The sequence below is a fragment of the Octopus bimaculoides genome, chromosome 15, assembly GCF_046866305.1.
Source record: "Octopus bimaculoides isolate indiv1 chromosome 15, ASM4686630v1, whole genome shotgun sequence".
NCBI lineage: Eukaryota > Metazoa > Mollusca > Cephalopoda > Octopoda > Octopodidae > Octopus > Octopus bimaculoides.
In genome coordinates, this window is record NC_142942.1 from 26411711 (window position 1) to 26426508 (window position 14798).

The following is a 14798-nucleotide window of genomic DNA, read 5'->3' on the forward strand; positions in this document are numbered from 1 at the left end:
CTTATTTGGGTGGGGAGGGGGCTGATACTTATTTTATTGGTTTCTATTGGCAAACTACTATGTTGCAGGGATGTAAGCTTGCCAGGTGATGGGGAACAAAGACACGTGAATATATACTATGGGCTTCTTTCAGGTTTTGTCTTCAAAATATACTCGTGTGGCTATGGTGTGTAATGGTGAAAGAGACATTGGAACACTACTAGTGAAAGCAAGTACTGATGATGTATTTGCTAGGGAGAAGTGGAAAGCAGCATTGAGTCAGCCTCAATAATGGCTTTTTAAGGATGATCTGTGCCAACAGAATTTCATTTTCCATTAATGGCCACAATGAAATTTTTTTTTCTTTTTCTGTCAAGCACTCTGTAGGAGTACTGTCATTCCAAGCAGATACATGTGTCTACTGGTTAATGTCCAATAGGACGTGTAACAACTTTCTGGGATGAGGGGTTACACATGGGATATACATGCTTGAGGACAATGAACATAACTCAATGGATCTGGTAAATCTTGTGGAGAAACAAATGCAACCAATTGATCAGGGAAGGTCAATGTAATGTCATAGACTAATGGTGTATATCCAGTTCCTTCCTTGACAGTGGCATGAATACCATTTTGAATAAGTGGAAGGTATTCCAACCAGTTATTGCAGTCAGCAGAGGACATCAGTTCAAATTTTAGGAGAGCAATGGATTCTATTTAATTATATTAGAGGGTGAATATAATTTTATACTTTTCTTCAAGCATTTTATAAATTACAGTGTTTCATGCTATTTTACATTTACATCTATCTTTTATATACATCCACATTCAGCAAAATATTTAATAAACTGCATAATTCTACTTTGAAGTTTTACTACTCGAATTGGTTAATTAGCCCAGTTGAAAATTGGCTAATAATAATTTTATATAGTAATATTTAAACAAGATTATAATAATTTTCCATTTCACTGATTTTTACTATGAATAGTTTCAAGAAATAAATTTCTTAATAGAATTATATGAGAACTTTTTTAGTTGTATTTTAAAACCTAATATATCAATAAAAAATAGACATTGTTGTTTCACAAAACTAGTTATCATCATCGTTTAACGTCTGCTTTCCATGCTAGCATGGGTTGGACGATTTGACTGAGTACTGGTGAACCAGACGGCTGCACCAGGCTCCAATCTGATCTGGCAGAGTTTCTACAGCTCAATGCCCTTCCTAATGCCAACCACTCCAAGAGTGTAGTGGGTGCATTTACATGCCACCAGCACAAGGGCCAGTCACGCATTACTGGCAACAGCCATGCTTGAAATGGTGTTTTTTACGTGCCACCTGCATAGGAGCCAGTCCAGCGGCACTGGCAACGACCTCGCTCGAATGGTTTTCTAATGTGCCACCGGCACAAGAGCCAGTAACGATCACGCTCAAATAGTGCTATCTACGTGCCACTAGTACGAAAGCTGGACAGCTGTTCTGGCAATGATCACGCTTAGACGGTGCTGTTAGTGCTCCACTGGCACAGGTGCCAGTCATCAAATGTGGTTCAATTACGATTTCGATTTCACTTGCCCCAACAGGTCTTTGCATGCAGAGTTTAGTGTACAATGAAGGAGAGGTTGGCAAGGGTGCCAGTTGTCGAATTTGGTTCAATTTCAATTTCAATTTCAAATTCACTTGCCTCAACAGGTCTTCGCATGCAGAATTTAGTGTCCACTGAAGTGAAAATATGAATAAGTGAGCTGGCTACACTTCTGGCAGAGGCCACAGATTATGCTCTCACTTGGCTTGCCAAGTCTTCTCATGTACTGCATATTTCCAAAGATCTCGGTCGCTGGTCATTGCCTCAGTGAGGCCTAAAGTTCGAAGGTTGTGCTTTACCACCTTGTCCCAGGTTTTCTTGGGTCTACCACTTCCACAGGTTCCCTCAACTGCTAGGGTGTGGCACTTTTTCACACAACTATCCTCATCCATTCTTGCCACATGTCCATACCAGCGCAATTGTCTCTCTTGCAAACCACAACTGATGCTTCTTAGGTCTAACTTTTCTCTCAAGGTACTTACACTCTGTCGAGTATGCACACTGACATCGGAGCATACTGGCTTCGTTTCTTGCAAGCTTACGCATTTCCTCAGCAGTCACGGCCCATGTTTCACTGCCATGTAGCATGGCGGTTCGTACACATGTGTCATACAGTCTGAGCAAGAGGCCCTTTGTCACCAGCAGAGGTAAGAGCTCTCTGAATTTTGCCCAGGCAATTCTTATTCTAGCAGCTACACTTTCAGCGAACCCTCCCCCGCTACTAACTTGGTCACTTAGATAGCAGAAGCTATCAACCACTTCTAGTTTTTCTCCCTGGAATGTGGCAAAGGTTGTTTTCTGCATATTTTTAGTGTTTATTGCTCCTGAGCATCTGCCACATACAAAAACTATCTTGCTAATTAGCCTTCCTTTGATATTGCTGCACCTCCTATGTGTCCATAACTTACACTGGGTACAACTTGTAGTGACGTCATTTGGCGCCAACATACAGTCGCCATTACTGCGTTTTCATCCACGCATGCGCAGGGACTAGTTCCGGAAGGAGCACAGGAAGAGTCCCATGCGCATGTGTAGTTTGACTCTCTCAACGTTTTCCCGCGTTTATCTTTCTCTTGCGTCGACAACTTCGTGGGCGAAGGACGTGTTTTGTATCGCTCTCTTCGAGACCCAACTAACTCGTGACGGGATCAGCGGACAAGTGATGGAACGACCAACAGCCGAATAACCATGCTGTATGAATATACTACAAGAATAAATATTGTTATGTTTCTGGTTTAGAGACTGCTTTATCCGTTCTTCATTTTTCCTTCTTAAAGTTGATGTGAGGAATTAGGTATTTAAGCTAAACGTTAGCCTTGATCCCGAAGTCGCTAACTACTAATCTATGTTGAGGGGTACATTCTTTGCCAGGGAAGGTTTTGGCATTTATAAGCAGTCCTCTTTCCCTTTTTTCTGGTGAGGGCGTAGGCGATTTGGCTAGTGTATCTGCCAGAACGGTAGGTGACTAGGTGACAGGCAGGTTTCCTGAAGTTGATATTGCAAACCATAAGATCATTTGCATCACAGAACTCCAGCAGTCTGGTTCCCTCCTCATTGCAGGAATCAAAGCCATAGCCTCCATGTACGCGATGGAAGTGCCCTGCATATTGTCCAACATGTCCATTGAAATCACCAGCCACAAAGAGAAGGTCCCTGTCATTCGTCAATGAGGGAGTTTGCAAGAGGGTGTCGTAGAATTGGTCTTTCTGCCCATCCGGTAGCCCCGGTTGAGGGGCATAGGCCAAGATGACGGTAGCTAACCTATGGTGAAGCACTAGTCCAATCTTAAGTACTCTGTCACATACTCTGACTATCTCGATTACCTCATCAACCCATTTCTTCGCAAGAAGTATTCCCACGCCCCCGACCCCGTCAGTGTTTCCTGCCCAGAAAATCTTGTACCTGTGTTCTTTGCCTGTGAGGAACCTAGCAGAACCTCCTCTCCACCTTACTTCTTGGATGCAGCACAAATCTACACGTCTCCGTTCAAGTATCTCAATAATCTCACCAAACCTACCTTTCAGTGTGCCAATTCTGAGGGTGTGGGCCTGTGAGACCCTGGGATGAGGGACAGCAGTGTCATGTACCTGAAAAGAAAGCTTGCATTTGGCAGAATTCATAAACAAACAATAGCCTACAACCTGCATACACTACACCATTTTTATGTGCTATATGATCGATAAACCCTGGGTAGGGGTGGGGATGGCATTAGGCACTTAGAAGTGTTCGCGGGAGACAACCAAGAATGACAGAGGATAGGAACTTCCGGTAATGGTGGAGGGGGTGGGAGGGCGGGCATACCGCGAGCCAGCAAGTTTAGGCGAGAGCCACTTCTGCACTTTTATACTATGGTAGACAAATTTAGAGAGAATGAGTTAAAGAAATGATAAGCTTGAATAAATAAAATAAATAAATAAAATGTGGCGCTTAACGGACATGCATGAATTTAAGACAAACAAGGAAGATGAATCTACCAGGCTATGTTTACATGGTAAAGAAATAGATAGATAATAAATAAGGGGGGGGGGGGTTATGATCTATGCAAAAGCAGGAGTACATGAACGAGGTTGAAAGAAAAATTTCTTATCTATTCATCTTCTGTATTTTGTATTCTGTCAGCAGAGGAATTTAAACTCGATTAGGAAAAGTAGAATATTGAGCTGGTTTAGGGGGGGGGGGATGGTGGACCAGCTGGTAAAATCAAAGAGAGAGAGAGAGGGGTTCAAGCAGTAAATACATCATGAGGAGAATATTCTTTGGGATTTTCGGTAACAAAATTGAATGAAACAGCAAATGCCTAAATTGTGAAAAATATTTTGGGGATTCTGGGAAACAGTTATTGTTCTTATCATTTTACAATTAGTTGACATAACATTTTAGCTACAAACATAACAAAAGGATTATATAAAGATACACATAAACTAATACAAGAGGCAAGTTATTTTTCTCTCTACATGTGGATATAAATGGTACATCATCATCATCATCATCATCGTTTAATGACCGCTTTCCATGCTAGCATGGGTTGGACGATTTGACTGAGGACTGGTGAAACCGGATGGCAACACCAGACTCCAATCTAATTTGGCAGAGTTTCTACAGCTGGATGCCCTTCCTAACGCCAACCACTCAGAGGGTGTAGTGGGTGCTTTTACGTGTCACCCGCACGAAAACGGCCACGCTCGAAATGGTGTCTTTTATGTGCCACCCGTACAAGCCAGTCCAGGGGCACTGGCAACGATCTCGCTCGAAAATCCTATGGGAGCCAGTCAGGCGGTACTGGCAACGGCCACGCTCAAAATGGTGCATCTCATGTGCCACCCGCACAAGAGCCAGTCCAGGGGCACTGGCAACGATCTTACTTGGCTTGCCGGGTCTTCTCACGCACAGCACATTTCCAAAGGTCTCGGTCAGTAGTCATCGCCTCGGTGAGGCCCAATGTACGAAGGTCTTGCCTCACCACCTCAGCCCAGGTCTTCCTGGGCCTACCTCTTCCACGGGTTCCCTCAACTGTTAGGGCGTGGCACTTTTTCACGCAGCTATCCTCATCCATTCTCACCACATGTCCATACCAGTGCAATCGTCTCTCTTGCACACCACAACTGATGTTTCCAATGTTCAGCTTTTCTCTCAAGATACTTACACTCTGACGGGTATTCACATTGACATTACACATCCAACGGAGCATACTGACTTCATTCCTTGCGAGCTTACGTATGTCCTCAGCAGTTACAGCCCATGTTTCACTGCCATGTAGCATGGCTGTTCGTACGCATGCGTCATACAGTCTGCCTTTTACTCTGAGTGAGAGTCCCTTTCTCGCCAGCAGGGGTAAGAGCTCTCTAAACTTGGCCCAGGCTATTCTTATTCTAGCAGCTACACTTTCAGCGCACCCACCCCCACTACTAACTTGGTCATCCAGATAGCGGAAACTATCGACTACCTCTAGTTTTTCACCCTGGAATGAGATAGAAGTTGTTTCCTGTTTGTTTACAGTCTTTATTGCACCTGAACATCTGCCACAAACAAAAACTAACTTCCTAGTTAACCTGCCTTTGATGTTGCTGCACCTCTTATGTGTCCATAGCTTGCACTGGGTACATCTTATAGAGTTACTACCTACTCCTTTTCTACATACTGAGCAGGGCCATCTACCTGAAGGGGTTTGTGTTTTATCTACCTTCCTACTTATTAGGATTTTGGTTTTAGCTAGGTTGACTCTAAGGCCCTTCAATTCTAGACCTTGCTTCCACACCTGGAACTTCTCCTCTAGTTCTGATAGTGACTCCGCAATTAGGGCAAGGTCATCAGCATAGAGGAGCTCCCAGGGGCAACCTGTCTTGAACTCCTCTGTGATTGCCTGGAGGACTATCATAAATAAGAGGGGGCTGAGGACGGAACCTTGGTGGACCCCTACCTCTACCCGGAATTCATTGCTGTACTCATTTCCAACCCTCACCTTACTGGCAGCATCTCTGTACATGGCTCGCACAGCTCTCACTAACCATTCTTCTATCCCAAGTTTCCTCATTGACCACCAGATAAGGGATCGGGGGACCCTGTACAGAGGTTTATCCTTAGCTAGGTATTTCTCCTGCAGCTGTCTCACTAGAAATAAGGCATCAGTGGTGCTTTTACCTGGCACAAACCCAAACTGCATCTCATCTAAATTGATTCGCTCCCTAATTAGTTGGGTTATGACCCTCTCTGTAACTTTCATAACCTGATCTAACAGCTTGATGCCTCTGTAATTATTTGTATCTAAAGCGTCACCTTTACCTTTGTAGCAGTTGACTATGATGCTGCTACACCAGTCATTGGGTATGACTCCTTCGTGTATCACCTGGTTCGTAATACGGGTGACTAGGCTATAGCCAACACTGCCAGATATTTTGAGCATCTTTGCAGTGATTCCTGATGGGCCGGGGGCTTTCCCGGTCTTCATACTCTTAATTGCTTTATCTACCCTGGTACTATCAACTCGGATAGCTGGTCCCTCTATTGGGTCGACATACGGCAGGCTCTCTTCCTCCCATTCATTCTCTTTATTAAGCAATCTATCGTAGTGGCATCTCCAGACCTCTTTCTTTGCATCCTCATTTAGTGCAAGCGTACCATCATCCATGCGAACACATTTCTCTCCTACAACATCACTATTCTCTCTCCTACACTGTCTTGCAACACGAAATACCTCGAGTCTTTGGTCCTCACGGCGCAGAACATTGGCAAATCTTTTCTTATCTGCTTCCCCTCTGGCTAAATAAACCTGTCGCCTAGCCTCCCTTCTGGCACATTGGTACAATTCCCTGCTACCACCGTTCTTCCAGTCCTTCCAAGCTTGTTTCTTTTGTCTAATAGCCCTGTCTACCTCCTTGTTCCACCACCACGTTACTCTGGGTCGAGAGGGGACCTTACACCACCCACAGATCTGGTCGGTGGCTTTCAACAGGTTGTCCCGCAGAAATCTCCAATTGTCTTCCACGTTGTATGATGCTATATCCCCTTCTATTTCGTTAAATGCTTCAAGTAACCTGTCTCTAAGTCTCTGTCCATTTGCAGGGTCTTTAAGCTTCCACACCCTTCTCCTCCAAGCCGGTCTAATTCTGGGCACCCATTTTGCCTTGATCCCAAAGTCGCTAGGATTTACAATAATTACAGGAGTGGTGCTAACTGGCTGAATCAGATGAATTATTACCTACTTGGTAGACTGGGTTACAGAAGGCATTTTTCTATTATATACCAGATCATGGTATACTTTTGCAATACATTTGGAGGCATGTTATTTTATCCCCAAAATAAACTTTCAAACAAAGTGAACAACGCCTTGAATTTCGCTGATAACCATAAAATTCAAAAAGATAAATAGAAGTAAGTTACTGAGAAAGCCAACATCAGAAATGGAATATTCTTGGGGGATGGTCAATTATAACAATCTGTTTAATTTTTCTAAAAATACTATATTTTCAAATTTACTTTGCTTCAATTTTTTAATTTATCAGTAAGGTGGAGTGATAAATTCTGCTTAGTTATATTAGTGAATACTTTCATTTGGTATAAAATAGAAAAACGCATTGACAATGTTTCTATTTACTATATAACAATCAAATATAAATGCAATTTTCTTCAATTGAAAATTCATTAACGTACATAATTCTTATTTAATAGCCTATTTAGTTGAATATTAACCAATACCTAATTTTACATGGTATCTACACAAAATTTTAATAATCTTATATTTCACTGTGTTTACTTGTAATTAGAGTAGCTTTGGGGTAAAAATTCCATCTTAGGTATTTATACAGTAATAGTATATCAATTAAAAAAAAGCTATAGTTGTTAATGAAACCCATCTAAATTCTTGATTTTTAAAAAATTGGATTGTGACTTACAGGAGATATATAGGAAAACAACCTCTTCAAATAGAAAAATGACAGTATATTCTGGCATATTATTCATCAGAAAGGATAAAAATGGCATAAATAAATTTTTTTTTTTTTTTTCAAATGGAGAAAAATAAGCAAGCACACACATATTGTTAATGGTAATTTTCCATTTATTTTAAATAAGACAAAAACATTAATCAGCATACTGAGTAAATATGTTATAATTCAGGCTCACATTATAAATTTTAATTTTTTAAAAATATTTAGTTCTACATTTTATAAATAATTTCATAAAAATAAGTGATTTAAATGATGATTAAAATTACTTTAATATTCCAATTTTAATATTCATAAAATTGATTTTAATATACCAATTTTAATATTTATAAAATTATCTTAAAATGTTAAATCTAGAATTCATATTTTTGTAAGATAAACATGATATTAAAAGTAATTTTTACATAAAATGTGATAAAATATTTACAATTTTGAATAAATTTTGAAATTGAAATGCACAAGAGATTTTCAGTTCACAATATATACTAGAGGCATGTTTATCTGTATATTTGTGTATATTTTATAAAAGTATAGCACTAGCTCTTTTTGTAAATATTGAATTAAAAATTTGCACCAGAAAAACTTCCTAAAATGAAAAATAAAATTACTCAAAAGTTAGCAAGCCATTTCAATATAGATGAAAAATAAGCATAATTTTAACTAATACTTAAAAAAAGGAAAATACCATGCAAAAGTGAATTGCAAAATGGATTAAACTTGATGAATCTAAGAGCATAAAGGTTTATTGTTAGAAAACTTGGCAACATGCAAAGCCAAGGTTTAAAAAATATTTACCAAAATTATGAAATTTGGTAAACCATAATTACCGACTTATTAATTTTACTTTGCTAAATATTCCTATTTCTCTTTTTCATTTATGAAAATAAAATAATTTGGAAATTCATACTATAAACACTTATTAAAAAATCTGTGTGAAGCTTTCTTAAATTACAAAGTATGTTTTTTTCTTTTTAGTTTACACAGCCATCACAGATACATTCAATTTCAACAAATGTGATTTGTGTTTAGTTTTCTTTCTTCTTCTCTTTATCTCGTGTAACTTCTGGCTAATTCTGTCATTTCAATTTGATCTTTCGTTTTCCCACAGGCATGTTCATAAAAATGATCTATCTACAAAAAAAAAAAAAACAGTTAAAAGAATAAAGATTTACAGCTTGTGTAATTTCATTCTCTCATTCATGAACAGTGTACAATCCTCAATAATCATGTTTATAATGAGGAAAACAATTAGTTTTTAAATCTCTGAGCGAGAAGTAACATGGGAGTCCTGATTACAATAATGTTACTACTTTTTTTGCCCCAGATAAACATCTTTTCCAGCTGACTACCGATGTACAACATGTTTATAATGCTCTTTAGAAGACTAATAGTCACTTGAACATTGGATAGTTTTCACAAATTGGAAATAGATGACACCACTTGTATGAGAGTGATATTTGTTTACAATTATCATGTCATCCATCTAAGTAGAACTGAGGCTGTCAAGCCTTCCCCCACAACTCATCTGTTCTCTTCACTTCCCACCAAACAGAACTGATATCCTTTGTGTCCAACTCATTCCCTATCTCTAATCATCTGTCACACTATTCTGTGTCATATTCATATTGTACCTGGACCTCACACCTCATTTTTCTGTCTTTTCATTTTCCAGGTGGACAAGCCATGTATGCACCTCTTCAATAAGACACCAGCTCTTCTCCCTCTATCATAGTTTCTTACTCCAGTCTATACTCTGCTCAGTTGAGGAGTCTTATCTTGTGGGTACTTCATGACTTCACCAGTGCTAGTGCCACATAAAAAGCAACTAGTATACTCTGTTAAGTAGTTCACATTAAGAAGAGCATCTAGCTGAAGAAGCCATGCTTAAACACAGAGAACCTGACAGAGCCCTCTACTCATATGTTCTTGTCAAAGAGTCCAACCCATACAAACATGGAAAAAGGGACTTTAAATGATATGAAACAGGCTTCTTTCAGTTTTCATCAACCAAATCTCACTAGGATTGGCTGGTTAAAGGATTTAGTAGACAATACTTGCCCAAGATGCCATGTGGTGAGAGCAGGCTTCTTAACACAGTCAAGCTTGCGCCTATACACAACACAGATCAGATGGAATTTGAGGGAGATTTTCTATGGCATGATGCCCTTCTTGTTGCCAACCCTCACCTGTTTCCAAGCAAGGTAACATTTCGCCATGACTGGACATGTTTTCACAGAAGACTGAAAATGAAGGATACTGCTTATACAACAGTGATACTCATTTCCAACAGTTGTATAATGTCAACACAAAGAAACAAATACACACAAACACATCCAATGGGCTTCTTTCAGTTTCCACCTACCAAATCGACTCAAACGGCTTTGGCTGGTAGAAGATATTTGCTCAAGAGGTCATGCAGTGGGACTAAACCCAAATCCATGTAGTTGGTTAGCAAACTTCTTAATCACACAACCAAGTTTGTACCTACGATACATATATACACAGCGCTCTCTCTCTCTCTCTCTCTCTCTCTCTCTCTCTCTATATATATATATATATATATATATATATATATATTGATGAAAGGAAGAAAATGACAAATTATGGATGTATAAATAATTTATTTGTATGATATAATGAGGCTGAACGATTTTTTTTTATAAAAACAATACCAATAAATTATAGAGCTCTAAAAGAAATGGCAAATGACAACATATGTTTCAATTCATGCCCCAAGGTGAATAGTAATTCTAAGAATTTGGGTAGGGAAGAATTATACAATAAAATAAATGAAAGATAAATTAGATAGTAAAAAAATATTAGTTGACCATTATAGATGAATAATTTTCATCGGTTTGGTAATAGATACAGTTCAGGAAATCTATGGATGCATAGTGTTCACATCATATTGTGTCATATTTAAAATCAGGTATAGACAAAAGTTTGAAAAATCTGACCATTATGATATGTATCTTAAAAGCCTTACATGTGAACCCTTATTTGTCAATATATAAGATGTATATATTCATATTTATGTATTTATACATTCATAGGAAACCCCTAGTTTGGAGATTTGAGGTTCAAGGAATTAAGTAATTTATTAATATCTCTAATACTACCCATGTATAAATAAAACTCCCATATTGTTAACCTAATTTTTGACAATGTGTATAAGGGACCCTTATACACATTAAAATATGGTACTTCAATATATATGTGTACATACTTACTCATATACACACATATGCATATATTCACACAATATACACACACACACTCAAAATATATATATTTATTAAATTTAGTTTTATTTATCTATTATCAGAAAGGTTAAGTTGTTAGAGTTATGTCATTGGAAGTTTAATATCTAGAATTGATCAGTTAGATCAACTAAAAAGAAAAATTGAATGAGAGAGTGAAGGGGAAAAAAAAATAAAATATAATATAATGAAATAAAATTTAGAATATATGGAAGCATATATTGGGTATTTGTTATAATATAGCATAATATGTTTGCAATTATTAATTATTAACTAAATGAATAAGTAAATTGGAGATCATTTCATTATAAGTAGGAATAGCATATTACGTTACAAGAAGAAAAAAAACACAGTATTTGTATTTATGATTGATTGCTTTTTTGCTAAGGTAGATTACATTAGAACTATTTATCAGTTAAATGAAGTGTTGGTATTTGAAGATGATTTAACAAATCTTTCAACCTCATTATATCATATGAATAAAATTATTTATACATCCATAATTCTCCATTTTCATCCTTTCATCATTATTAACAATACGTATTACTATAATAATTCCTAACATATTGCTGAAACTTTCTCCTTATATGATAGTGATTAACCAGTGAAATTTTTGGATTATTTTACCCCTAATGAGGACTTGACATCCTTGAATTGACTATATATATATATATATATATCATCATCATCATCGTTTAACATCCGCTTTCCATGCTAGCATGAGTTGGACGATTTGACTGAGGACTGGTGAACCAGATGGCTACACCAGGCTCCAATCTGATTTGGCAGAGTTTCTACAGCTCGATGCCCTTCCTAACGCCAACCACTCCAAGAGTGTAGTGGGTGCTTTTACATGCCACCGGCACGAAGGCCAGTAAGGTGGTACTGGCAATGGCCACGCTCAAAATGGTGTATTTTACGTGCCACCTGCACAGGAGCCAGTCCAGCGGCACTGTCAACGATCTCGCTCGAATGTCTTTACATGTGCCACCGGCACAAGTGCCAGGAAGGCGACGCTGGGCACAGGTGCCATCACGATTTCACTTTTGCTTGCCCCAACAGGTCTTCGCAAGGGGAGTTTAGTGTCCAACGAAGGAAAGGTACACATAAGAGGGCTGGCTACACCCCTGACAGAGGCCTTAGATTTAGGTCTCACTTGGCTTGCCGGGTCTTCTCACGCACAGCATATTTCCAAAGGTCTCGGTCGGATGTCATCGCCTCGTTGAGGCCCAATGTTCGTAGGTAGTGCCTCACCACCTCACCCCAGGTCTTCCTGGGTCTACCTCTTCCACAGGTTCCCTCAACTGCTAGAGTGTGGCACTTTTTCACACAGCTATCCTCGTCCATTCTTGCCACATGACCATACCAGCGCAATCGTCTTGCACACCACAACTGATGCTTCTTAGGTTCAACTTTTCTCTCAAGGTACTTACACTCTGTCTAGTATGCACACTGACACATATATATATATCATCATCATCATCATCATCATCATCGTTTAACGTCTGCTTTCCATGCTAGCATGGGTTGGATGATTTGACTGAGGACTGGTGAAACCAGATGGCTACACCAGGCTCCAATCTGATTTGGCAGAGTTTCTACAGCTGGATGCCCTTCCTAACGCCAACTACTCAGAGAGTGTAGTGGGTGCTTTTACGTGTCACCCGCACGAAGGCCAGTCAGGCGGTACTGGCAACGATCTCGCTCGAAAATCCTTGCACCATGTCACGGGCACAAGTGCCAGAAAGGCGACGCTGGGCACAGGTGCCATCCCGATTTCGTTTTCGCTTGCCCCAATAAGTCTTCGCAAGCTGAGTTTCGTGTCCAATGAAGGAGACGACGTTGGCATGGGTGCCAGTCATCGAATTTAGTTCAATTTCAATTTCACTTGCCTGAAAAAGTCTCCGCAAGTGGAGTTTATAGTGTCCAATGAAGGAAGGGTACGCATAAGTGGGCTGGCAGAGGCCTTGGATTTAGGTCTCACTTGGCTTGCCGGGTATTCTCATGCACAGCATATTTCCAAAGGTCTCGTCCTTGCTTCCACACCTGAAACTTCTCCTCTAGTTCTGATAGTGACTCAGCAATTAGGGCAAGGTCATCAACATAGAGGGGCAACCTGTCTTGAATTCCTCTGTGATCACCTGGAGGACTATGATAAATAGGAGGGGGCTGAGGACGGAACCTTGGTGGACCCCTACCTCTACCCGGAATTCATTGCTGTACTCATTTCCAACCCTCACCTTACTGACAGCATCTCTGTACATGGCTCGCACAGCTCTCCCTAACCATTCTTCTATCCCAAGTTTCCTCATTGACCACCAGATAAGGGACCTTGTCAAAGGCTTTCTCCATGTCAACGAAAGCCAGGTACAGAAGTTTATCCTTGGCTAGGTATTTTTCCTGCAGCTGTCTTACCAGAAAAATGGCATCAGTGGTGCTTTTCCCTGGCACGAATCCAAACTGCATCTCATCTAAATTGATTCACTCCCTAATTAATTGGACTATGACCCTCTCCGTGACTTTCATTACCTGATCTAACAGCTTGATACCTCTGTAATTATTTGTATCTAAAGCATCACCTTTACCTTTGTAGCAGTTGACTATGGTGCTGCTACTCCAGTCATTGGGTATGACTCCTTTGTGTATCACCTGGTTCGTAATACGGGTGACTAGGCTATAGCCGACACTGCCAGATATTTTGAGCATCTCTGCAGTGATTCCTGATGGGCCGGGGGCTTTCCCTGTCTTCATACTCTTAATTGCTTTATCTACCATGGTACTGTCAGCTCGGATAGCTGGTCCCTCTGTTGGGTCGACATATGGCAGACTTTATTTCTCCCATTCATTCTCTTTATTGAGCAATCTATCGTAGTGGCATCTCCAGACCTCTTTCTTTGCAGCCTCATTTAGTGCAAGCGTACCATCATCCATGCAAACACATTTTTCTCCTACGACATCACTATTCTCTCTCCTACCTCAAGTCTTTGGTCCTCACGGCACAGAACATTGGCAAATCTCTTCTTATCTACTTCCCCTCTGGCTAAATAAACCTGTCGCATAGCTTCCCTTCTGGCAGATTGGTACAATTCCCTGCTACCACTGTTCTTCCAGTCCTTCCAAGCCTGTTTCTTTTCTCTAATAGCCCTACCTACCTCCTTGTTCCACCACCACGTTACTCTGGGTCGAGAGGGGACTTTACACCAGCCACAGATCTGGTCGGTGGCTCTCAGTAGGTTGTCCCGCAGAAATCTCCAATTGTCTTCCACGTTGTATGATGCTATATCCCCTTCTATTTCGTCAAATGCTTCGAGTAACATGTCTCTAAGTCTCCGTCCATTTGCAGGGTCTTTAAGCCTCCACACCCTTCTCCTCCAAGCCGGTCTATTTCTGGGCACCCATTTTGCCTTGATCTCGAAGTCGCTAACTACTAATCTGTGTTGAGGGGTACATTCTTCGCCTGGAAAGGTTTTGGCATTTATGAGTCGCCCTCTTTCCCTATTTCTGGCGAGGATGTAGTCGATTTGGCTAGAGTG

At 40.0% G+C, this 14798-nt stretch overlaps 1 protein-coding gene across 8 annotated transcripts in view; it reads right to left on the reverse strand.

Annotated features, from left to right (window-relative positions):
- Window positions 1–8097: 8097 nt before the first annotated feature.
- LOC106883872 (myb-related protein A) overlaps window positions 8098–14798 on the reverse strand; it is a 227396-nt gene continuing 220695 nt past the window's right edge. For all 8 annotated transcript variants that reach the window (XM_089363622.1, XM_089363627.1, XM_089363621.1 and 5 more), the window contains one exon: window positions 8098–9136. In XM_089363622.1, the coding sequence (XP_089219748.1) occupies window positions 9053–9136 (84 nt within the window). In that variant the 3' untranslated portion in view covers window positions 8098–9052. The remainder of the gene's footprint in view (window positions 9137–14798) is intronic.